The 24,200-nt window shown below is 46.0% G+C and overlaps 1 protein-coding gene across 4 annotated transcripts in view; it reads left to right on the top strand.

The window, feature by feature from the left end:
- pak1 (p21 protein (Cdc42/Rac)-activated kinase 1) overlaps nt 1-24,200 on the top strand; it is a 242,206-nt gene that overhangs the window by 188,818 nt on the left and 29,188 nt on the right. For all 4 annotated transcript variants that reach the window (XM_072477377.1, XM_072477375.1, XM_072477376.1 and 1 more), the window contains 7 exons: nt 27-174; nt 1,370-1,407; nt 4,429-4,542; nt 8,073-8,250; nt 10,831-10,894; nt 21,204-21,252; nt 21,379-21,491. In XM_072477377.1, the coding sequence (XP_072333478.1) occupies nt 27-174; nt 1,370-1,407; nt 4,429-4,542; nt 8,073-8,250; nt 10,831-10,894; nt 21,204-21,252; nt 21,379-21,491 (704 nt within the window). The remainder of the gene's footprint in view (nt 1-26; nt 175-1,369; nt 1,408-4,428; nt 4,543-8,072; nt 8,251-10,830; nt 10,895-21,203; nt 21,253-21,378; nt 21,492-24,200) is intronic.

Below are 24,200 nucleotides of genomic sequence, written 5' to 3' on the forward strand. Positions count from 1 at the left end.
TTTTTGTGTCTCTTCCCCAATCCCAGGGCATGCCAGAGCAATGGGCTCGGTTATTACAGACATCAAATATCACAAAATTAGAGCAGAAAAAGAATCCACAAGCGGTGTTGGATGTTTTGAAATTCTATGATTCAAAAGAAACGTCAAACAGTCAAAAATACATGAGCTTCACAGGTAAGAGGCAATCTCATTTTTTCCAGTCTAGTTTTCATATTGTGTCCACTCCTGTTTCTCTGTCATTTAGTAGGTCAAGGTAGCCTGGATTGTAACCATATATACAGCTATAGTCGTTGATCGGCTGCTGTGCTCTCTGGCATTAATCAAGACTCCTACAGTCTTTATTTCTTCCTTCCCTCTCTCCCATTCCTTTTGCTCCTCCCTATCTCTACAACCTCCTCCAACTCTACATCCTTCTAAGTCTTTGCACTCCTCCAATTCTGGCCTTTTGCACACCCCAAGATTTCCTTCACCTACGCCTGGACCCTTAGCTCTGAAATTCCCTCCCGAAACCTCTTCACCCTCTCCCCTCTCTTTTAAAAAATAAAATAAATTTGGAGTACCCAATTATTTTCTTTTCCAATTACTGGTCAATTTTCCGGGTCAATCCAACTAACCTGCACATTTTTGGCTTGTGGGGATGAAACCCACTCAGGCACGGGGAGAATGTGCAAACTCCATACAGACAGTAACCTGGGGCCAGGATCGAACCCAGGTCTTCAGCACCGTAGCTTAGCAGTGCTAACCACTGTGCCACCGTGCCGCCTCTCCCCTCCCCTCTCTTTTTAATTTGTTTCTGGAAACCTACCTGTTTGGCCATGCTTTTGGTAAACTGTCCTACTCCCAGTGTGGCTCACTGTCAAATGTTGTCTGATGTGATGGTAGATTCTTTATTGTTTGAGTATCTCCAAGCTGTAAATAATTGTATGAAAACGCTATTGTGAAGTTCTTTGGGACATTTTATTATGTGAAAGACATTCATGAATTAAAATTGTTGTTGTAGTATCACTGCACCTTATATCATTTTAAATTAACCATTATTGCGCATTTCTTGTTCGCCTCAACTATTTTTCACAGAGTTACTGGTTAATTCTGTTGGGTTGCGATGCGGGGTCAAGTGCGGCTGGAATTGACCGCACATTAGCCCCAGGGCGGCATAGCAAACCTAAATCATTTGTTAAGTTCCTGATTTGCTGCTATCTGTAAGTGAAGGTGCTCCCATAGTGCTGTTAGATGGGAAGTTCTGAGCTGGGGAACACAACAGCCTGAGTGATTTGTGCCGCAGAAAGTTTTGAGATACTTTTTTGTTAATGTCCTGAATATTTTCTCCAGTAATGCACCTGTAACACAATTGTGCTTCCATTTATTGCAGATAAAACAACAGATGGATACGCTTCCTCAAATGCACTGGTGAGTTATTTTATTCACATCGCTGTATTTATGATAGTTTGGGGCCAATCCCTTCTACAATCAACATGTTTAGTAGCATCGCAGATGGTTGGCTCATGGCCCAAAGCATCAAATATTTATTGTTCTCCTCCCTGGCAGCTGATTTAAAAGTTACAGACTGGAATCTAATTGTGGGAACTAGGGTTTATATATAAAACATACTTGGGACTAATTTTCCATTGTTCACAGTGCAAGGCTGGCTTGTTGCACTGCAGAGTCCCTTTAAGACAAACCCGCGTCGTAAAGGGAATATTGCTTGTGTGCACCTTGTCTGTGCTCTGCGAGAAACATTCCAAATTGCTGTGTAGCTAGCTTGGAAGGAATGCTGGTTAGAGATGAGTTACAGATTGGGAATTTAACAAATGATTTAGGTTTGTCATGCCGCCCTGGGGCTAATGTGCGGTCAATTCCAGCCGCACTTGACCCCGCATCGCAACCCAACAGAATTAACCAGTAACTCTGTGAAAAATACCCGAAGTCTTTGGCCCTTGGCTGCCCAATAATTACAGTCACCAGGTTTGTAAATTTAAACACAATTACTTTTTATTTATAACAAGAACTATAGTGAAATATACAGCAAATACAACTGGTTAACTATTATTTAATTTATAATCCCCCACTTTAACTTGGCCCAACCCAATACACACACAGACAAGGCAGACAGACACAGTGGGGAGGTGGGGGGTGAAAATAATAAGGATGAAAGTCTCAAAATGAGAGTCTTTGTTTCAAATGGTTGTTTCTAGCACCTTTCTCCTCTTCAAACTTTGCTTTCAGTTTGAGGTTTTCACTGTAGATTCATTCAGGTCTGTGTAAGTTCAGAAATACATCAATTCTCAGCCTTTCTAGAGAGAGAGGCCCTTTCCCCTGAGTGTCCAGGATTCAAAACTGAGCTCCTTGGGTCTCTGAAGATCATTCCACTTGAGTAAGACCCAATCGCCACCTGTTACCAGGTAGAATACGACCATTTGGCCAATTCCTTGGCCACCGGCCAAGCAATCGAACCAAGTCACACCCCATCTCTCGGGTGCTGAAAAGTTTGAATTCTGTTGTTGAAAGATAGCAGCAGCATGTACCATGTTGCAACTACTTGAATTCCTCCTCCTCTGCTGCTTGACTTGAGATACATGTCCATTAAGCATCCATGGATCAAAAATAATAACAGCAAAAATAAAGAAAGGAAAATAAGGGAATCATCAGGAGGGGCCCTTACAGGTTGCTGATGTATAGAATAACTAATACCCCAGAGAGTATTTCAAAAGATGTTTCAAGAACGGAATGTATATTCACGAACAAAATGTTTGAGTCAAGTAACAGACTTTGTACGAAAAACATGCGATAATCTGTGCTTCCCAGGTAAATTGATACAGTCCATTGCAAAAGCAGTGGTTTAAAACCTCATGCGTGGGAATTTTCCTTGAATTTGATTTTTGTTCCTTTTCTTCATTGGATGTGGGCATTAGGTTTAGGGTTATCTTGGCATCACTCTGGACCGTATATTGATCTACCTGCAATACCTACAGTGCAGAAGGCAGACATTTGGCCCATCGAGTCTGCTCTGACCCTCTGAAAGGCCATCCTACCAAGGCCCACTTCCCCCATCCTAGCCCCGTAACCTAACCTCAACATCTTTAGACGCTAAGGGGCAATTCAGCTTGGCCAATCCACCTAACCTGCACATCTTTGGACTGTGGGAGGAAACTGAAGCCCCCGGAGGAAACCCACGCAGACACGGGGAGAACATAGAAACTCCACACAGACAGTCACCCAAGGCCAGAATTGAACCCGGGTCCCTGACGTTGTGAGGCAGCAGTGCTAACCACTGTGCCCTCAATCATTATGGCTGTTCTCTTCTGATTCCTTCCGATCACTGTATTATCTTTTTTGAACAGTAATTGAAGGTCACCGATGATGATGATCTTTTTAACTATACTAAAGAGGGCCCCCATGGTATAAACCGGGGTATTAATATGGCACCTTATTAAATAGAAGCAATTTCCTGTGATCCAACTTGCCTGGTTTCATGCACGGAGCAAGGCACTGGGTGACACCGAATAGTACAGCATAGAAAGAGACCATTCAGCTCATTGTGGCTGTGTCAGCTCTTTTGAAAGAGCTGCCAAATTACTCCTTTTCTCCTGCGTTTTTCCCCCCTCCCCCAAATCTCTGCACATTTCATCCCTTCACATTTTTATCTGATTTCTTTTTAAAAATAATATTGAATCCATTCCCACTACTTTCAGGTAGTGCATTCCAAATCATTATAATTCGCTGCCTAAAAAATATTTCCCTCGTGTCCACTCTGGCCCTTTAGCTAATTACTTGAAATCTGTGGCCTCTGGTTACCAAAGCTTCCCACATTAGAAACAGTTTCTCCTTACTGTCAAATTAGGTTCATGATTTTAAATGCCTCTATCAAATCCTTCCTTTGTCTCCTCACAGCAGAGAAGGCCATCTCGGTGTCTACTTTTCTCACGTAACTATAGTCCCTCAAAAGAACAAAGAACAAAGAAATGTACAGCACAGGAACAGGCTCTTCGGCCCTCCAAGCCCGTGCCGACCATGCTGCCCGACTAAACTACAATCTTCTACACTTCCTGGGTCCGTATCCCTCTATTCCCATCCTAATCATGTATTTGTCAAGATGCCCCTTAAATGTTACTATCGTCCCTGCTTCCACCACCTCCTCCGGTAGCGAGTTCCAGACACCCACTACCCTCTGCGTAAAAAAACTTGCCTCGTACATCTCCTCTAAACCTTGCCCCTCTCACCTTAAACCTATGCCCCCTAGTAATTGACCCCTCTACCCCGGGGAAAAGCCTCTGACTATCCACTCTGTCTATGCCCCTCATAATTTTGTAGACAAAATCCTTGGTCCTCATCCTTGGTAATATTGGTAACAAACCCCTCATCCTTGGTAATATTGAACCATGTCGGTGAAACCAAGTCGTGTTGTTTGATTAACCGTACCTTTATCTACAGAGCACAAAGAACGTGTCGGAGTCCCCGGCTGTGCCCCCGGTGTCGGAGGACGATGATGAAGATGAAAGTGTCCCACCACCTGCAATTGCACCGCGGCCTGAACACACCAAATCGGTCAGTGTGGTTCCTTGCAGATCATAACATAGGAAGTGGTAGCAGGAGTAGACCATTCAATAACGTACTGGCTCAATTCCACTTTCTCACCCTATCCCCATATCCCTAATTTCCTTGGTGTCCGTAAATATATTAATCTCTGACTGTAATATACTTATCGACCGATTATCCACAGCCCTCTGGGGTAGAGGATTCCCAAAGATTAACAGTCCCCCTCATCTCCATCCTAAATTGCTGACCCCTTATTCTGACACTATGATCAACTCTTCAGCCAGGAGAAATAGTCTCTCAGCATCCAGGGTAAAACCCGCAAATAATTTTATTTGCTTCAATGAGATCACACCTCGTTCTTCTCATTTCCAGGGACCGGAGACCCATTCGACTCAATTTCTTCTCATGGGCCAGGAATCAATCTAGTTAAGGTTATATTCACCCACTTAGGAAGAGGGAAACAATAAGGCCTGTTACCATTTGTAGCCATCCATGTATATTATGGAAAGGATATAGAAGTGCTGGAGAACACACAAAAGAAAGATTTGCAAGGATAATACCAGAGCTACAAGATTATAAATATCAAGAAAGATGATCAAGCTGGAATCCTTTTCTCTAGAAAGGAGAAGGGTGAGGGGTGACCTATTAGAGACCTTCAATGTTTGGGCAGCACGGTAGCACAAGTGGATAACACTGTGACTTCACAGCTCCAGGGTCCCAGGTTCGATTCCCCGCTGGGTCACTGTCTGTGCAGAGTCTGCATGTTCTCCCCGTGTCTGCGTGGGTTTCCTCCGAGTGCTCTGGTTTCCTCCCACAGTCCAAAGACGTGCAGGTTAGTTGGATTGGCCATGATAAATTGCCCTTTAGTGACTAAACGGTTAGGAGGGGTCATTGGGTTAAGGGGATAGGGTGGACGTGAGGGGTTAAGTGGGTCGGTGCTGACTCAATGGGCCGAATGGCCTCCTTCTGCATTGTATGTTCTGCATTCTAATGTCATTAGGAGGTCTGATTGGGCATATGTAAAGATGTGTCCACTTGGATCCAAAACTAGGGGGTCATAAATAAGTTGATGACTGAAATATTCAATAAGGAATTCAGCAAAATAACTTATTTATCCATTGTGTGGGTTTCAGCACCCCAGAAATTACCCTCATGGCATCTTGGAGGTGGAAATCTACCATGTATGTTTACCAGTTCCTTAGCCAGGTTGAGCCGCAGTACTCTGGTGAAGCCCTGGCTTTCCAGGCTAAAGAACTTCACAACATTGAGAAAACACTCACTGAAGATCTATATTCTCTGGAAGCCTACTTCAGAAAATGAGACTTTGACCAAACAAACATAGCCTTCCACCTAAACAGCATGAAGGCCAGGGAAGAACTTCCATGTCCAGTTCTGTGGCCGACAACACACCAACGACCCAATATTAAAATATTTTGGCGTCACTCTTGACTGTACATTGATCTACCGGCAATACATACAGAACACCTGAACCAAGGTCCAGACAAGAATGAATGTCATTCAAAAACTGGGAGGCACCACCTGGGGCAGCAGAGCCAACATATTACATACTACTTCACTGGTCTACTCCGAACTCTTAACAGATCATTATGCCAATCAACGAGGAGTTTTTTGGAATTTTGTTCCGGCACTGCAGGTTTTTAAGATTCATTTCTCCCACAAATGTTTTGTTCAGACCTAGGGAAGGTAGATATGGAGAGGTGCGGGCAATGACAACTCCACATGTAGAAATGGTGCTAAAATCCATGGAAAACACAACCCTGGGACATAAATGCATCAGTGAAGCAGAATCCCAGTGCAGTCAGCACAAAGTGCTGGCAGAACCCATCAAGAATGTATATCACTATGTCAAATATGCTGTCGTACAGCATAATTGCCGTGTCTTGAGTTATGCTTGAGAACTAGCCGTCTTGTAGCACAGCCACAAGTGATAAATTGTAATGAGCAGTGATATTAAGTGATTGCCATCCTCTCAAGTATATCTTTTGATCTGGAATAATGTTTAAAATTTCTGCAATTAATTAAATGGTATTTTTACCGAAGTGACCACTGTGTAATTTTGTACATTTAAACAAAATGAGATTCAGTCAACTGGAGTTACCCGGTACAAATAGAACTTAAATAGTGAAATCCAATTTGGCAATCACAGTGCACCATAAGAAGAGTGAATTAGAAATGATATGCACTTCAGTTGCAAAAACAAAATACCAGTTTGATTTTCGTTTTATATCGTATCACTTCCAAGGCGTTTGTCTCACGAGTAGGCTGATTAGGGACTGAATTCAGTTTATAATTAGTGTCCATTTTCCCTTCTTCCCCACCCCTCACAAAAAGCTTTCTGTTGATCAAAATAGCTTCCTTGTCAAGGAATCATCAGCCACTCTGATCCCTATCCAATGACTCTTGCTGGAGTTTGCAACTGACAGTAGCTGAACTGTGCTTGAATGCTTCCCCTCCCAGCTGAAAAGCCCAATGGTAAATGGTCACCGAACCTATCATTGATTGTTGTAAAAACCCACCTGGTTCGCTAATGTCCCTTCAGATAAGGAAATATGCCATCCTTTAAAAAAATTTTTTAACTGACCAATTCTTTTCTTTCCAATTAAGGGGCAATTTAACGTGGCCAATCCACCTACCCTGCACATCTTTGCGTTGTGGGGGTGAAACCCACGCAGACACTGGGAGAATGTGCAAACTCCACACGGACAGTGACCCGGGGCTGGGATTGAACCTGGGTCCTCGGTGCCGTGAGGGTGCCGTGAGGCAGCAGTGCTAACCACTACGCCACCGAAATATGCCATCCTTATCCAGTCTGGCCTAAATGTGGCTCTAGACTCACAGAAATGCGATTGCTTCTTAACTGCCCTCTGATGTGGCCAAGCAAGCCGCACCATTCAAGGGAAATCTGGGATGGGCAACAAATTCTGGCCTTGCCAGCGATGCCCACATCCCATGAAAGAATGTTGCACGCATTTAAAAGAAAATTTGTGTGCCACAGGATATATAATTAACAGTGGGGCTGTATACTGCCAGCACAAGGAAGCGCTGAGGGTTTTGGCAAAGGTTGGTATCATGACCGGTACAGGCTTGGAGGGCTGAAGGGCCTGTTCATGTGCTGTATTGTTCTTTGTTCTTTGTATGAGTCACCTCCTTCAGGAGAGAAGAAAATGGAACCACTTCTTCATTGATTAAGCGCTATCTGAAATTGTAAACTGTATGGTCACAAAGCCTGCTTATGAATACCTCAATTGAAGTGTGGACAGGTTTATGTTTGTATTCTTAGCAATTCATTTCTCCATCAATCACAAGCGCTAAAACACAGATCATTATTGTATTGCTGTTTGTGAGAGTCTGCTGTGTGCAACATCGCTTCACATTACAACAGTGACAACACTTCAAAAAGTACTTAATTGGCTGTGATCTCCTTCAGGATGTGCTGAAATGTGTCATCTTTTTTTCTCTTCAATCTTGTCTGTAATAGAATAATTTTACACTTGCGTCCTTTTTTCTCCTTCCTATAGATGTACACACGGTCTGTGATAGATCCCATCCCTGCCCCACCCACCAAAGATGCTGCCACGTCTCCCATCTCCTCGCCCTCTGAGAATAGCACCACCCCTTCAAATACCCTAACCAGGAACGCTGAGAAACAGAAGAAGAAGACCAAAATGACAGATGAAGAGATATTGGAAAAATTGAGTATGTAACCGTCCAGCTTAATCTTCCTTGATGTTTGTTATTATTATGATTGGTCTTCTGCTGCAGGATCTATGGGTTCAAATCTAGCCCAGATTGATGCGATGAAAGTCTCCTTTCTGCTGGTTGCTATAATGCTACCGTGTGGAATGAGTTTGGGCATCCTCGACCAAGTGGAAATGAGTCCAAAATGTAAAAACATTATTCCCAGCAGTAAGTTAGAGGGCGGGTGGGGGGAGCTTTTCTGGATTTGACGTTAGGTCACATTGCTGGGTTGGATTGGAGGGAATATTACCTTGCACTTATTGCATAATAACACCAATTGTCTGCTGCTTCTCCACAGCAGCGTGATGGCCAGGTGAAATTGAGCAATTCACTGCTTTGGGACAGTGTATTATTGGTTTGGTTGGTATAGGTACACTGCTCCTATTATTTTTTCATCACATCCTGTGCTGTTAGGGTTGATTCCTTGCTAGGGCATTGTCATCCCTGACTCCTCACCCGAGAGACCATCCATCCTTTTGACGAGATGGTGAGTAGCTGCAGGCTTTTCTTCGATATGTTCCCGGGATGTGCGTGACAACCAAACTTCCATCTGTTGCACGTCCCTCAGAGCCTGGATCCAATTTTTTTCAGCGGTTGTATTTTTAAAAAAAACAATTGAGGAGCTTGCCAGCCGTGAACAATGAGTTAAGCACAGAGTGCGGTCTGAAGCTTTCATGATTGTTTTTTCTCAGTTGCCACTTCATGATTTAGCAGGTTCATTGATTGGTCTCTCTGTTTGCCTGGGTGAGAATATAAATTCATTCTCTGAGAGTGGGCGTTGCTGGAGCAGCTGCCGTTTATTGCCCATCCGTAGTTTCCCCTGGTGTTGGGACCCCTTCTGGAACCACTGCAGTCCACATGATGTAGCGATTCCGTCAATACTGTTATGTTAGAGAGTTGCATGATTCTGACCCAGTGATGAAGGAACAGTGATATGTGTCCAAGTCCGGATGGTGTCATTTCAAGGGGAGTTTAGAGATAATGGTGTTTCCATGTACCTATTGCCTATATCCTTCCAGGTGCTGATGGTCGAATATTTGGGAGGAGCATTCAGGAAAGCCTTGATGAGGCAGTGGTTGCTATGGGTTGCTAGTTCCATCATGTCCAAGCTTAATGGGATGACCACATAATGATGACCGAAAACCATGGCAGAATGTTTCCTTTTTGCCTCCACTCCTCCACAATGAAGAACACAGGCAAAATGGAACAACACTTTGTATTGGATCAGTTTACTAAATGGATTGAAGGTCAAAGCTAGGAACAGCCTGTTCTGGATAGATCAGTTACTCATTACTTAACGAATTCAATTAAAATAATACACCATGTGCGTTGTAAGTCCTTCTCCCTCCGTTCCTTAAAGTGCCTCACCATTGAAATACAAAAAAAAGTTGAACTCTACAAGATTAGGTTGGAGAAGTTGGGGTTGTTTTCCTTCAAGCAAAGGGGAACGAGGGGAGATCTGCTCGGTTATGACAGTTTAAAAAGGTAAAAGCTGTTTCCATTAGCCGATTACTCTAGGATCGATTTAAGGGCACAGATTGTAGGCTTTGGGAAAGAGGTACAGAATGGGTGGATATGTGGAAGAATGTTTTTACGCAGTGAATGGTCAGTACCTGGAACCTGCTGCCTCAGAGGGTGCTGGGAGCGGAAATGATCAATGAATTCAAAAGGAAATTGGACAGACGTTTGAGGGAAATAAATTTTACCGCAATGGGGATAGAATGGGGGAAAGGGACTGACTGGCTTGCTTCAAAGAGTTGACAGTGACGTGATGGGTTGAATGGCCTCCTTCTGACCTTACCCCTTCTAGTTGAAAGTCATGGTCAAAGGCAGGCATCACTATGTGCTTCTACGTGAAAGATGTTTCTAATGTTTTGACGGTGTACGGTAGCAGAGTGGTTATGTAACTGAATTAGTAATCCAAGGCCACTATCCAGAGATACGTGTTGAAATTGCACCACGGTATCTTGGGCATTAGAATTTAATTGAATAATTCAGTAAATTCTAGAATAAGAAGCTAATATCAGCAAATGGGATGTGTTGTAACTACCAGATTGTCGTAGAGACCCACCTGGTTCACTAATGCCCCGTAGAGAAGGAAATCAGTTGTTCTTACCCAGTCTTCCCTAACGTGTGTTTCCAGACCTTCAGCAATGTGTGTGACCCTTGAATTCGGAGTGGCTTGCTGGAAAAGTTAAGACCCGCTTCTCCCTTCCTTAGGCCAGTTAGAATGGGTAATAACTGTTGGCTTAACTGGGGATGCCAATATCCCATGAATTAATGAATAAGACAAAAATGTAGTCAAATATGGACACAGTCTTTCTCTACTCATCTCTGGGTATCTTCTAAAGACCAAGTTTGTGTGTTTTTGGTTTAACCTCTCTCCAATCCATGCCTTGCCAAGAGTTTGGGCAGTAAACATGTTTAGATTTGAAAAAGTATATTTTTATAATTTTATGTCTGTTTTTAAAAAGTTGATCTTGTTGATAAATAATACAAGTTCATTAACCTTTAACACCCTTTCCCAATCTCTTTCAGGAAGTATAGTAACAGTGGGCGATCCGAAAAAGAAGTACTCCAGATTTGAGAAAATTGGACAGGGGTTAGTATAACGTTGTATATTTGATGTTGTGCAATCAGTAATTCATTGCTTTTATGCCTGCCTGCCTGTAAATCACAGCCTGCTGTCTGTAGTTCATGGCACACAGTCTATTGTTTAACACGTTGTATTACTACTTGCATCACTCTGATGAAGATTGGTGAATTCAGTGAGCTTGCGCATTGAACCTTGTATGAGTATAGCGATGAGCCATTGCGTTAATGTTTCTAAGGTGTGGCAATGTAGGTATTGATTGACCACCGAGACTTGTGAATGCTTCACAGAATGTCTGTGTCTGTTGCTATCTCCAGTTTCCAAGGCTTCTGAAATTTTTTTTCTTTAAAATAACCTGTTTGACCAAGTTTTTGGGCATCTGACCTAATGTGCTCTTTTTTGAAATGTATTTGTTCACATGATGTGGGTATTGCTAGCAAGGCCAGCAAACATTGCCCATCCCAAATTGCTGCTGAGAAGGTGGTGGTGAGCTGCCTTCTTGAACCTCTGCAATCCATGTGCATTCCCATACCAGCCTCCCCGAACAGGCGCCGGAATGTGGTGACTAGGGGCTTTTCACAGTAACTTCATTTGAAGCCTACTTGTGACAATAAGCGATTTTCATTTCATGTGGTGTCGGTACACCCACAGTGCTGTTCGGGACGGAGTTCCAGGGTTTTAACCCAGCGACAGCGAAGAAACAATGATTATAGTTCCAAGTCAGGGTGACTTGGCTTGAAGGGGAGCGTTCCCACGCAGCTGCTGTCCCTGTCCTAGGTGATAAACGTCACAGGTTTGAAAGGCACTGGGCAAAGGGGCCTAGGTTAATTGCGGCAATGCATTTTGTAGATGGTACACATGGCTGCCACTGTGCGTCATGGTGGAGGGAGTGAATGCTTAAGGGTGACAGTCAATTGGGCTGCTTTGTCCTGGATGATGTCAGGCTTTATGAGTGTTGTTGGAGCTTCACTCATCCAGGCAAGTGGAGAGTATTCTGTCAGACTCCTGACTTGGGCCTTGTCAGTGGTTGACAGGCTTTGGGGAATGGAAAAGTAAGTTAGTCTCCACAGAATTTGCAGTCTCTGCTATAGCCACAGTAGTTACGTGGCCGGTCCAGTTCAGTGTCTGGTCAATGATTCTTGTTTGATGCAAAAATATACTTTATTCATAAAATATCTGAAAGCGACATTATAAAACATTGCAAAATATCATAACATTTGTTATGGGCCATGGTTTAGAGAACCCCAACGTGTACATGGAGTTCACCTGACCCACAACCTTTACTAGATTATGATATGGGGAGCACACGGCCCACTATCTAGATGTGGTACAGCAGAAATCGAAAAGTTTTTTTTAAGCTAAAACAATGTTTATTCTATGAACTCAAGTTAACCCTTTTAAAACATACAGTGAACATCTTGGCAACCATCAATTCAAATACAACCCCCAAAGACTACAACACTAAGTAATCCTTACTTTCCTTTTAACATCCATAAGACATTTAAAAAAAAACTTTTAACAGAAGAACATTAGGTTTAAATTCACTACTGAGAACAGTTATCCCTCTGAATTCACCAAATGATCAAACGATAGTCTTTACATGGCAGAGATTACAACATTACACCTTCTCTGGCTGGCTGCAGCTCCAACACTAAAATGAAACCAAAAAAACAGACACACCCAAGCTTTTCAAGTGAAACTAAAAGCTGACAGAGAGCACAGCTCCACCCACACTCTGACACCACTGCAGTAACATAAGCAGACAGACATTTCTTAAAGTGACATTCTCCCCCCAAGAAAAAAGAAATAAACCATCAACTCCGAGATGGTTTCATTTTTCACCACCCTTTAAGAAATGCACACAGTAAATATACTTTTTCATTTCAAAAAACAACACACTCAAACATGTATAATAATATAATCCATTTTATTTTGTTCTTCTAACTCCAACTGGAATCCTTCTCGATTGACAGTCTCTTTGAACAAGAAGGTCTCTGCACGATCCGTCCATTTCTCCACGCCTCGGCATGCCTCTTTAAAGTCAGATACTTTAGTTCAATCTGATCACAGACTCCCTTGTAATTCTCAAACACAGGAGCATTGGTTATCACAGCTTTCAGGCAGTCAAATGCCTGTTGAAACTTCGCTGTCCACTGAAATTTTCCACGTGTCTTCAGCAAGTCCATCAGTGGAGCAACGGCACTACTAAAATGTTTCACTAATGTTCGATCGAATCCACTCATGCCAAGAAATCGCATTATTTCCCTTCGTCTTGAGGATATCGGAAACTCCTCAATAACTGTTGGTTTCACATCCCGTGTGACCATTCGACCCTGTCCGATTGTATGGCCAAGGAATGTGACTTGGGCTTTTCCAAATTCACTTTTGGCTAGGTTTACCACCAAACCCGCCTTCTGAAGTCGATCGAATAACTCCATCAGGTCTTTTAAATGTTCTGTCCATGTCTGGCTGAAAATTACCAGATCGTCGATGTATACCGCACAATTGGGTAATCCTGAAACAACTTTGTTAGTTAACCGTTGAAATGTGGCTGGGGCGGTTTTCATGCCCAATGGCATAACTTTAAATTGGTATATACCATCTGGAGTCACAAAAGCTGAAATCTCTTTCACCCTTTCGGATAAAGGTACCTGCCAGTAACCTTTAAGTAAATCCAGTTTGGAAATAAAAACTGATTGTCCCACTTTCTCAATGCAATCCTCCAAACGTGGTATAGGATAAGAGTCTGACCTGACCCACAACTTTTATTAGATTGTGGTATGGGGAGCACGCGGCCCACTCTACAGGTGTGCTAGAGCAGAAAACGAAAAGTATTTTTTTAAGCAAAACAATGTTTATTCTATGAACTCAAGTTAACCTTATTAAAACATACAGTGAACATCTTGGCAACCATCAATTCAAATACAACCCCCAAAGAATACAACACTAAGTAATCCTTACTTTCCTTTTAACATCCATAAGAAATTTAAAAAAACTTTTCACAGAAGCACATTAGATTTAAATTCGCTACTGAGAACAGTTATCACTCTGAATTCACCAAATGATCAAGAGATAGTCTTTACGAAGGATCCTTTGGAGCAGCGGCAGAGAAGAGAAGGAAGAAGCAAGATGGCGACGGATGGAGCCCAGACGACATGGGGCCCAGACCAGCAGGAATTCCTCCGACGGTGTGTGGAGGAATTAAAGAAGGAAGTGCTGGCGCCGATGTTATTGGCAATCGAAGGGCTAAAAGAAACGCAAAAGGCCCAGGCGATAGAGCTCCGTGGGGTGAAGGTGAAGGCATCTGAGAACGAGGATGAGATTCTGGGCCTAGCAGTAAAAATGGAGACGCACGAGGCGCTACATAAGAGGTGTATCGAAAGGCTCGAAGCCCTGGAGAACAGCTCGAGGAGAAAGAACCTCCGGATTCTGGGTCTCCCCGAGGGAGTGGAGGGAGCTGACGTTGGGGCTTATGTGAGCACGATGCTCCATTCGCTAATGGGAGCTGAGGCCCCCTCGGGCCCCCTGGAGGTGGGAGGGGCTCACCGGGTCCTTGTGAGGAGACCAAAGGCTGGAGAACCACCAAGGGCGATAGTGGTGAGATTTCACCGCTTCACCGACAGAGAGGCGGTTTTGAGCTGGGCCAAGAAGGTACGGAGTAGCAGGTGGGAGAATGCGGTGATACGAGTGCATCAGGACTGGAGCACGGAGGTGGCGAGAAGGAGGGCGAGCTTTAATCGGGCCAAGGCGGTGCTTCACAAGAAGAAAATAAAGTTTGGGATGCTGCAGCCGGCGCGATTGTGGGTCACGCACCAAGGCAAACATTACTACTTTGAAACGTCGGATGAGGCATGGACCTTCATCCAAGAAGAGAAATTGGACCAGAACTGAGGGACTGATGCTGCGGGGAGACGACGATGTTGATGTATAGAAATGTAAATTGGGGAATGGGAGGTTCACAGTATCGGGACGATAGACGGGGTTTTTTCTGTTCTTGATGGGGGGGGGGGACTGAGAAATGTGGGCGCTGGTGGGAAAAGGGACTGAGGGGGGAATGGGGGAGCTGCGCCATGGGGGGGCGGGGCCGATCCAGGAAAGCGCGGGTTTTTTCCCGCGCTAGGGCGATGATGGCGGGAAGATAGGCGCAAGGAGGATGAGAGTGCCACAGATGGGGGGGGGGGTCAAGGAGAGAGCGGGGGAAGCCTGGGTCAGTTGAAGTCAGCTGACTATCGGAAGCATCATGGGGGGAGTAACCATGCTACTTGGGGGGGGGCAATCAGGCTGATCGCGTGGAATGTGAGATGCCTAAATGGGCCGATTAAGAGGGCCGAGTGTTCACGCACTTAAAAGGACTGAAGGCAGACGTGGTCATGCTTCAGGAGACGCATCTGAAGGTGGCGGATCAGGTTAGGTTAAGGAAAGGATGGGTGGGACAGGTGTTCCACTCAGGGTTGGACGCGGAAAATAGAGGGGTGGCGATATTGGTGGGGAAACGGGTGTCGTTCAAGGCTAGGAATATAGTGGTGGACAACAGTGGTAGATATGTGATGGTGAGTGGTAGATTGCAGGGAAAGGAGGTCGTGCTGGTAAATGTATATGCTCTGAACTGGGACGACGCGGGATTTATGAAGCGGATGCTGGGACGTATCCCGGACCTGGAGGTGGGAAGCCTGGTAATGGGGGGGGGATTTCAATACTGTGCTGGATCCAGGGTTAGATCGGTCTACATCCAGGACCGGCAGAAGGCCAGCAGCGGCCAAGGTGCTGAGGGGGTTTATGGAGCAAATGGGGGGAGTGGATCCGTGGAGATTTGTCAGGCCGTTGGCCAAAGAGTTCTCCTTTTTCTCCCATGTCCATAAGGTATACTCCCGGATAGATTTCTTTGTTTTGTGCAGGGCACTGATTTCGAGGGTGGCAGAAACGGAGTATTCAGCCATAGCTGTTTCAGACCGTGCCCTGCACTGGGTGGATCTGGAACTAGGAGAGGAGAGGGAACAGTGCCCACTCTGGCGACTGGATGTGGGACTATTGGCGGATGAGGGGGTCTGTGGAAGGGTGCGGGGATGTATTGAGAGGTACCTGGAGGCCAATGATGATGGTGAGATCCAGGCGGGGGTAGTATGGGAAGCGCTGAAGGCGGTGGTTAGGGGAGAGTTGATCTCCATTAGTGCTTACAAGGAGAAAAAAAAGGGCAAAGAAAGGGAGAGATTAGTGGGGGAGATTAAAAAAAAATTTTTTTTTGTAACATTTTCTCCCACATTTACACCCATCAACAATAAACAATAATCAGCAAGATATGTCAAACTCCATAATAACAACAATCCCATCCGCCCACCAATCCCCAAACATCAGCCCGCATGTTTACATAAACAAATGACAAAAAGGAATCCGGGATTACCCGTAGTCACCCTTAATCTACACAGCCCCCCTCCCCACCACCCACCCCCCCAACTAATGTTCGATGTTATCCAGTTCTTGAAAGTGCGTAATAAATAGTGCCCATGACTTGTAGAACCCCTCCGAGCTTCCCCTCAGTTCGAACTTAACCTTCTCAAGGGTCAAGTATCCAACAGGTCCCCCCGCCACGCCAGGGCACTGGGTGGAGAGGCTGCTCTCCATTCCAGCAGGATCCGCCTTCGGGCGATCAACGAGGCGAAGGCTACAACATCTGCCTCCGCTCCCGTTACCAACCCTGGCTGGTCTGACACCCCGAATATGGCCTCCTGGGGACCCGGGTCCAGTTTCACACGCACCACCTTGGAAATTACCCGAAATACCTCCTTCCAGTACTCCCCTAGCTTTGGACAGGACCAAAACATATGAACGTGATTCTCTCACTCTCTTCCCCCCCCCCCCCCCCCCCCCGCAACGCTTACACACATCCTCTACTCCCTCAAAAAAATGGCTCATCCTCGCCCTCGTGAGGTGAAGGCATTCACTCTCCGGAGCACCTCACACCAGACCGCCTCCTCTATAACCTCTCCCAGCTCTTCCTCCCACTTCGCTTTGATCCCTTCCAGTGGTGCCTTATCCTCTTCCAGAATAGCTCCATACACCGCTGACACTGCCCCCTTCTCCAGTCCCCTTGTCGTCAACACCTCCTCCAGCAATGTGGAGGCCGGTTCCTCTGGGAAGCTCTGTATCTCCTTCCTGGCAAAATTCCGAACCTGCATGTACCTAAACCCTTCTCCCTGCTCTAGCCCATACTTCGCTTCCAGCTCCCTCAATCCTGCAAACCGACCCCGAAGAAACAAATCTTTTAGCGTCTTAATCCCCTTCTCTTCCCATTTCCGAAAACTTCCATCCCACCTCCCTGGCTCAAATCTGTGGTTCCCCCAAATCGGCATTTCCCTTGACCCTAAACCCAACCCGAAGTGTTGGCGAAACTGCCTCCAGATTTTCAATGAAGCTATTATTACCGGACTCCCTGAATATTTCCCCGGAGCTATCTGGAGCGGCGCTGTTGCAAGTGCCTTCAGCCCCGACCCCCTGCACAAACGCTCCTCCATTCTGACCCACTGAGAATCCACCCCTCTGACCCAGCTCCGCACTTTCTCCACATTTGCCGCCCAGTAGTAGTGCAACAAGTTCGGGAGACCCAAACCCCCTGCCTGCCTTCCCCTCTGTAGCAGCACCTTTCTCACTCTGGCCACCTACCCTCCCCATATGAATGAGGTAATCCTTCCCTCAATCTCCCTGAAAAAAGACTTTGGAAGGAAAATCGGTAGGCATTGAAAAATAAACAGGAATCGCGGCAACACATTCATTTTAACCGCCTGTACCCGACCTGCCAATGACAGAGGAAGGCCGTCCCACCTTGCCAGATCAGCTTTCACTCCCCACCAAACTAGTGATGTTGTACCTGCGAAGCCTCCCCCACACCCGGGCAACCTGCACTCCCAGATACCTAAAATGAGTCCCTGCTCTACGGAATGGCAGCCCACCCAACCCTGCCCCCACCCCCGAGTGGGGGAGATTTTGAGTGTGGATAAAAGATATGGGGAGGCCCCAGACGAAGGACTATATATAGAGAGAGGCGAAGACTTCAGACGGTGTTTGACCTGATGACCACAGGGAAGGCAGAGGCACAGTGGAGGAAGGCACAGGGGATGAGATACGAATATGGGGAAAAGATGAGCTGGCTGCTGGCCCACCAGCTTCGTAAGAGAATAGCGGCGAGGGAAATAGGGGGAGTTAGGGATGAAACGGGAACTACGGAGCGGAGAGCAGGGAAGGTAAATGAGGTGTTTAAGACCTTTTATGAGAGGCTATATAGGTCCCAACCCCTGGAGGGAAAAGAGGGAATGCTACATTTCCTGGACCAACTGAGGTTCCTGAGGGTGGAGGAGCAGGAGGTGGCAGGTCTGGGGGCGCCAATTGGGGTGGATAAGATGACTAAAGGGCTGGGGAATATGCAGGCAGGGAAGGCCCCGGGACCAGACGGGTTCCCGGTGGAATTTTACAGGAAATATGTGGACCTGTTGGCCCCGCTGCTGGCGAGAACCTTTAACGAGGCCAGAGAAGGGGGGACTCTACCCCCGACAATGTCGGAGGCGACGATATCACTAATCCTGAAGCGGGATAAAGATCCGCTACAATGCGGGTCATATAGGCCTATCTCGCTCCTGAATGTAGACGCCAAGTTGCTGGCAAACATGCTAGCGACGAGGATCGAGGATTGTGTCCCGGGGGTGGTGCATGAAGACCAGACAGGGTTTGTAAAGGGGAGACAATTGAATGTCAACGTGCGACGGCTGCTGGGGGTGATAATGATGCCCCCAGCGGAGTGGGAGGCAGAGATAGTGGTAGCGATGGATGCAGAGAAGGCATTCGATAGGGTAGGGTGGGAGTATTTATGGGAGGTGTTGAGGAGGTTTGGGTTCGGGGAGGGGTTTGTCAGTTGGGTCAAACTCCTCTATGGGGCCCCAGTGGCAAGTGTCGTCACAAATCGGCAGAGATCGGAGTATTTTCGGTTACATAGGGGAACAAGGCAGGGGTGCCCCCTGTCCCCAGTACTGTTCGCGCTGGCAATTGAACCACTGGCCATAGCGTTGAGAGACTAGGAAATGGAGGGGGGGTGGTTAGAGGGGGAGAGGAACATCGAGTCTCGCTCTACGCAGATGACCAACTGCTGTATGTGGCGGATCCTGTGGAGGGGATGACAGAGGTTATGCAGATATTGAGGGTGTTTGGAGATTTTTCGGGATATGGGCTTAATATGGGGAAGAGTGATCTTTTCATAGTACACCCCGGGGATCAGGGAAGAGGGATAGACGCCCTGCAGTTAAGGAGAGTGGAAAGGAGCTTCCGATATTTGGGGATTCAGGTAGCCAAGAGCTGGGGAACTCTACACAAACTCAATCTGACGCGGCTGGTGGAGCAGATGGAGGAGGATTTCAAGAGGTGGGATATGCTGCCGCTCTCACTGGCGGGCAGAGTGCAGGCGGTAAAGATGATGGTCCTCCCAAGGTTTCTTTTTGTGTTTCAATGTCTCCCCATTTTGATCACTAAGGCCTTTTTTAAGAAAATAGATAGGAGTGTTATGAGTTTTGTGTGGGCAGGAAAGACCCCGAGGGTAAGGAGGGGGTTCCTGCAGTGCAGCAGGGACAGAGGGGGACTGGCGTTGCCGAATCTGGACGACTATTACTGGGCCGCCAATGTGGCGATGGTTTGCAAGTGGATGAGGGAGGGAGAGGGGGCGGCGTGGAAGAGGCTGGAGATGGCGTCCTGTAAAGGAACGAGCCTCAAGGCGCTGGTGACGGCGCCGCTACCGCTTTCCCCAAAAAGGTATACCACGAACCCAGTGATGGTGGCAACCGTAAGGATATGGGGGCAATGGAGGCGACAGAAGGGGGTGACGGGTGCCTCGGAGTGGTCCCCGATCAGGAATAACCATAGGTTTGTCCCAGGAAGGATGGACGGAGGGTTCCAGAGCTGGCATCGGGCAGGAATTAGGAGATTGAGAGACTTGTTTATTGACGGGGAGTTTGCGAGCCTGGGAGCGCAGGGGGAAAAGTATGAGTTGCCCCCGGGAAATATCTTTAGATATATGCAAGTGAGGGCGTTTACGAGGCAACAGGTGAGGGAATTTCCGCTGCTCCCGACACAGGGGACCCAGGATAGAGTGATTTCGGGGGTATGGGTCGGGGAGGGCAAAGTGTCCGAAATATATCAGGCGATGAGAGACGAGGGGGAGGCGCTGGTAGAGGAGCTGAAAGGAAAATGGGAAGAAGGGCTGGGGGAGGAGATTGAGGAGGGGCAGTGGGCTGATGCCCTAAGTAGGGTAAATTCCTCGTCCTCGTGTGCCAGGCTTAGCCTGATACAATTTAAGGTTCTACACAGAGCATACATGACGGGAGCAAGGCTGAGCAGGTTCTTCAGAGTGGAGGACAGGTGCAGGAGGTGCTTGGGAAGCCCGGCGAACCACACACACATGTTCTAGTCGTGTCCGGCACTGGATGAGTACTGGAGGGGAGTGGCAAGAGTGATTTCAAAGGTGGTGAAGGTCCGGGTCAAGCCAGGCTGGGGGTTAGCTATATTTGGGGTAGCGGAAGAGCCGGGAGTGCAGGAGGCGAAAGTGGTCGATATTCTGGCCTTTGCGTCCCTGGTAGCCCGGCGAAGGATCTTACTTATGTGGAAGGAAGCGAAACCCCCCGGCGTGGAGGCCTGGATAAACGACATGGCAGGGTTCATAAAACTGGAACAGACGAAGTTTGCGTTGAGAGGATCGGCTCAGGGGTTCTCCAGGCGGTGGCAACAGTTCCTTGACTATCTCGCGGAACGTTAAGGGAAAATAGATTGTCAGCAGCAGCAGCCCAGAGGGGTGGGGGGGGGGGGGGGGGGAGCACTATTTTTTGTTACTTTGCTAGTTCACTATTTTATTTAAATAATGTTACTTATTAGTTATTGTGTTATCTCTTATGTTGATTTGTAAAGTGGAAAAATTGTGTTTGAAAACTTTAATAAAATATATATTTTTTTAAAAAGACGTTCCTGGACCTTGCCTGTGGTAATCCCAAGATGTTGATACTCGGGGATTCAGCGATGGTAATACCATTGAATATCCTGGGGTAGAGATGATTAGAGTCTCTCTTGAAGATGGTTATTGCCCAACACTTGTATGGCAAGAATGTTACTTATGTGGCATGGTATCGTACCGCGTTTTATAATGCTCCAGTGAAGTGCCTTGTGTGTTTTATTACATGAAAGGCTCTATACACTACAAGCTGTCAATTAAGATGAGTTGCATGCTACAGTGGTGAATGATCCTTTCACCATGTTAAACATATGCTAATAGTTATTTGCTCTTCACCAACAGAGCTTCAGGCACAGTGTACACAGCAATTGATGTAGCCACGGGGCAAGAGGTAAGTTTGAGAAAACAAATTGCTGTTGTAGAACAACCGCGAAAGAGCTTTGCTGAACCCCTTCCAAAAATGAGATGTGATTTTTTTTTTTTTTCCTTGATTGTCTTTTCAAATTGTTATTTTCAGGTTGCAATCAAGCAGATGAATTTACAACAACAACCCAAGAAAGAATTGATAATCAATGAAATTCTGGTCATGAGGGAAAATAAAAATCCCAATATTGTTAATTATTTAGACAGGTGAGTAGTTGCTGTGAGCTGTCGTCCGACCATTTCACCTGTCCGTGAGCACAAGCCTGGGCGAATGTATTGGTATCTGTACAATTTGTAATACTCGTGATGGGAGCAACACGTGACTTTATGCAGCACCCCTTACTTTCATACGTTTTGTGGTATGATTTGTTGGTTTACGTACTGCAGTGAAAAGTGTGCATGCGTGCGTCCATGCACGTGAGTGTATATGTGATTTACTGTAGTCTTAAGCAACTGACCATGGACGTTGTCCTATGATGGGATCTGATCTGACAATTTGAAACTGGCTGAGTGGTTTGTGTAAATCCAAGAGAATGCCAGATTCCCATGTCCAGTATTGAATATACATTTATCCCCAATGTGATGTGTGTTGTATTGTTCTGTGTAATTAGGTTACAATTGAAAATAATAGCCTTGGAGCACAATTGCTTCACATCTCCAGGGTCCCAGGTTCGATTCCCGGCTTGGGTCACTGTCTGTGCGGAGTCTGCACATCCTCCCCGTGTGTGCGTGGGTTTCCTCCGGGTGCTCCGGTTTCCTCCCACAGTCCAAAGATGTGCAGGATAGGTGGATTGGCCATGATAAATTGCCCTTAGTGTCCAAAATTGCCCTTAGTGTTGGGTGGGGTTACTGGGTTATTGGGATAGGATGGAGGTGTTGACCTTGGGTAGGGTGCTCTTTCCAAGAGCCGGTGCAGACTCGATGGGCCGAATGGCGGCCTCCTGCACTGTAAATTCTATGATAAAATAATATTGTGTAGTCACCTGCCAGCAAGGGAGAATAAAATGGTATAGTGGAGTAAAGTTTCCACATGTTGTGCAGAAAAATGTGCAGCAGATGTATTACAAAATAAATGAAAAACCCATACACCATCAGACAAGCTTGAGCTTGTTCTCTCTGACAGCATCTTAGTTCCTCTGCTTGTTAGTAGTTATTCATGAAGGCTTCGCCTTCCCAACCTTGCCCCGCGCCCGAGGTGTGGTGATCCTCGGGTTAAATCACCACCAGTCTCCCCTTCAAAGGGGAAAACAGCCTATGGTCACCTGAGACCAAGGCGGCTTTACCTTTACCTTACCTAGTAGAGTCCAATTTTTAAAAATGACGACATTGTCGTGTTTGTACGCACGCATTCATGTATACCATTGACAGTAAAATTATGCTAAAGGATTGTTTTAAATCACCATTATGTTGCACTATGTGTCATTTTATGTCAAAATAGATACCGAAACCCAAAGTAAATGTGCAAGTCAAAGAAGCTCCATTTTCCTATAACTACTCATTAGTTAAAGTAAAGAGAGCCCATCCCAAAACCACCCCTTAATCAAAGAAAGATTATGGGGGGGATGACTATCCTGTAATCACCCCTTAATCAGGGAACAACCATCCCACAGTATCATAGAATCCCTATAGTGCAGAAAGAGACCAGTCAGCGCATCGAGACTGCACCAACCCTCCCAAACAGCACCCAACCTGCACATCTTTGGACACTAAGGTGCAATTTAGTATGGCCAATCCATCGTACCTGCACGTCTTTGAACTGTGGGAGGAAACCGGAGCACCCGGAGGAAACTCTGAGAACATGCAAACTCCACGCAGACAGTTACCGAAGGTCAGAAACAAACCAAGGTTCCTGGTGCTGTGAGGCAGCAGTAACCACCCTTAATCCAAAAGATGCTGTGCCCATCTCTTTTATAGCCCTGAGGCCAACAGTCTGCACCTTGTGAATAGGGAAGCATTTCCACTGAGCATCGGTACCGGTTTAGTCGCTGGGTAGACTGGTGTCCTTTTGCCCTGGCCAAACAGCCCTGGCGTGCAATCAGTATCAAATTTGAACTAAATGTCAATTCTTTCAAGTAAAAATCCTTTATACCACAATGGGATATCTGAATGAACGGGTGCAATAATCAAGTGGTTCTCTTTCTCAACTCGTAATCCAGAAGTCTGGACCAATAATCCAGAAAATGCAAGTTCAAATTCCACCATAGCAGCTTTAGAATTGCAAATTTTTAACCCAACCTGAAAATAAATAGTGGTAAAATTGGCCCACAAAGCTGTCAGATTGTTATATAAAACCTATCTGATTCGCAAATGTACTTTAGGGAAGGAAGCTTGCCATCCTTGTCCAGTCTTGCCTATGTTGTATTTGAGTCTCATGCCAGTATAATTGAATCTTGACTGTGCGCACTCTGTCAAGTGCCTAGCAAGCCACTCAGTTGTTGAAAATGGGCAATAAATCTCTTGATGCATGCCCACATTTTGAGAAATAATAGAAGTCTGTAGTTTTGCACTTTTTGTCGAGGTAACAGGAGGCCATTGCCTGATCCACTCAGCAATTCAAATATTGATGCACTTTAATATTCTAATAATTAAGGGAATGGGTCTGAATGTTAGCATGGATATGCCCAATACTACAGACAGGGGAGGGAGTGCAGCCCGGCTCCATTGCCGATCTGTGTATTGGAAGTGCCAAATGCAAGTGCCATTTCCTTCTGAGAATTCTAAGAGGGGTTGAAATGTGAGGGAGTGTGGCCAGCTGGCCGACTGCATGGATTCATTGGCAGTAACCTATAAACATGTGTGGGTCTCTTGGCTGCAGGCATTAAGTGGCGAAAACAGGTTTGAGGGGTAAAAAGTGAAAATTAATTAAAAACCCTTTGCAATATAATGGTCTCAAAATCTCTAATAGCGTCAGACCTC

This window comes from Scyliorhinus torazame, chromosome 15 (assembly GCF_047496885.1).
Source record: "Scyliorhinus torazame isolate Kashiwa2021f chromosome 15, sScyTor2.1, whole genome shotgun sequence".
In the NCBI taxonomy this organism is placed as follows: domain Eukaryota; kingdom Metazoa; phylum Chordata; class Chondrichthyes; order Carcharhiniformes; family Scyliorhinidae; genus Scyliorhinus; species Scyliorhinus torazame.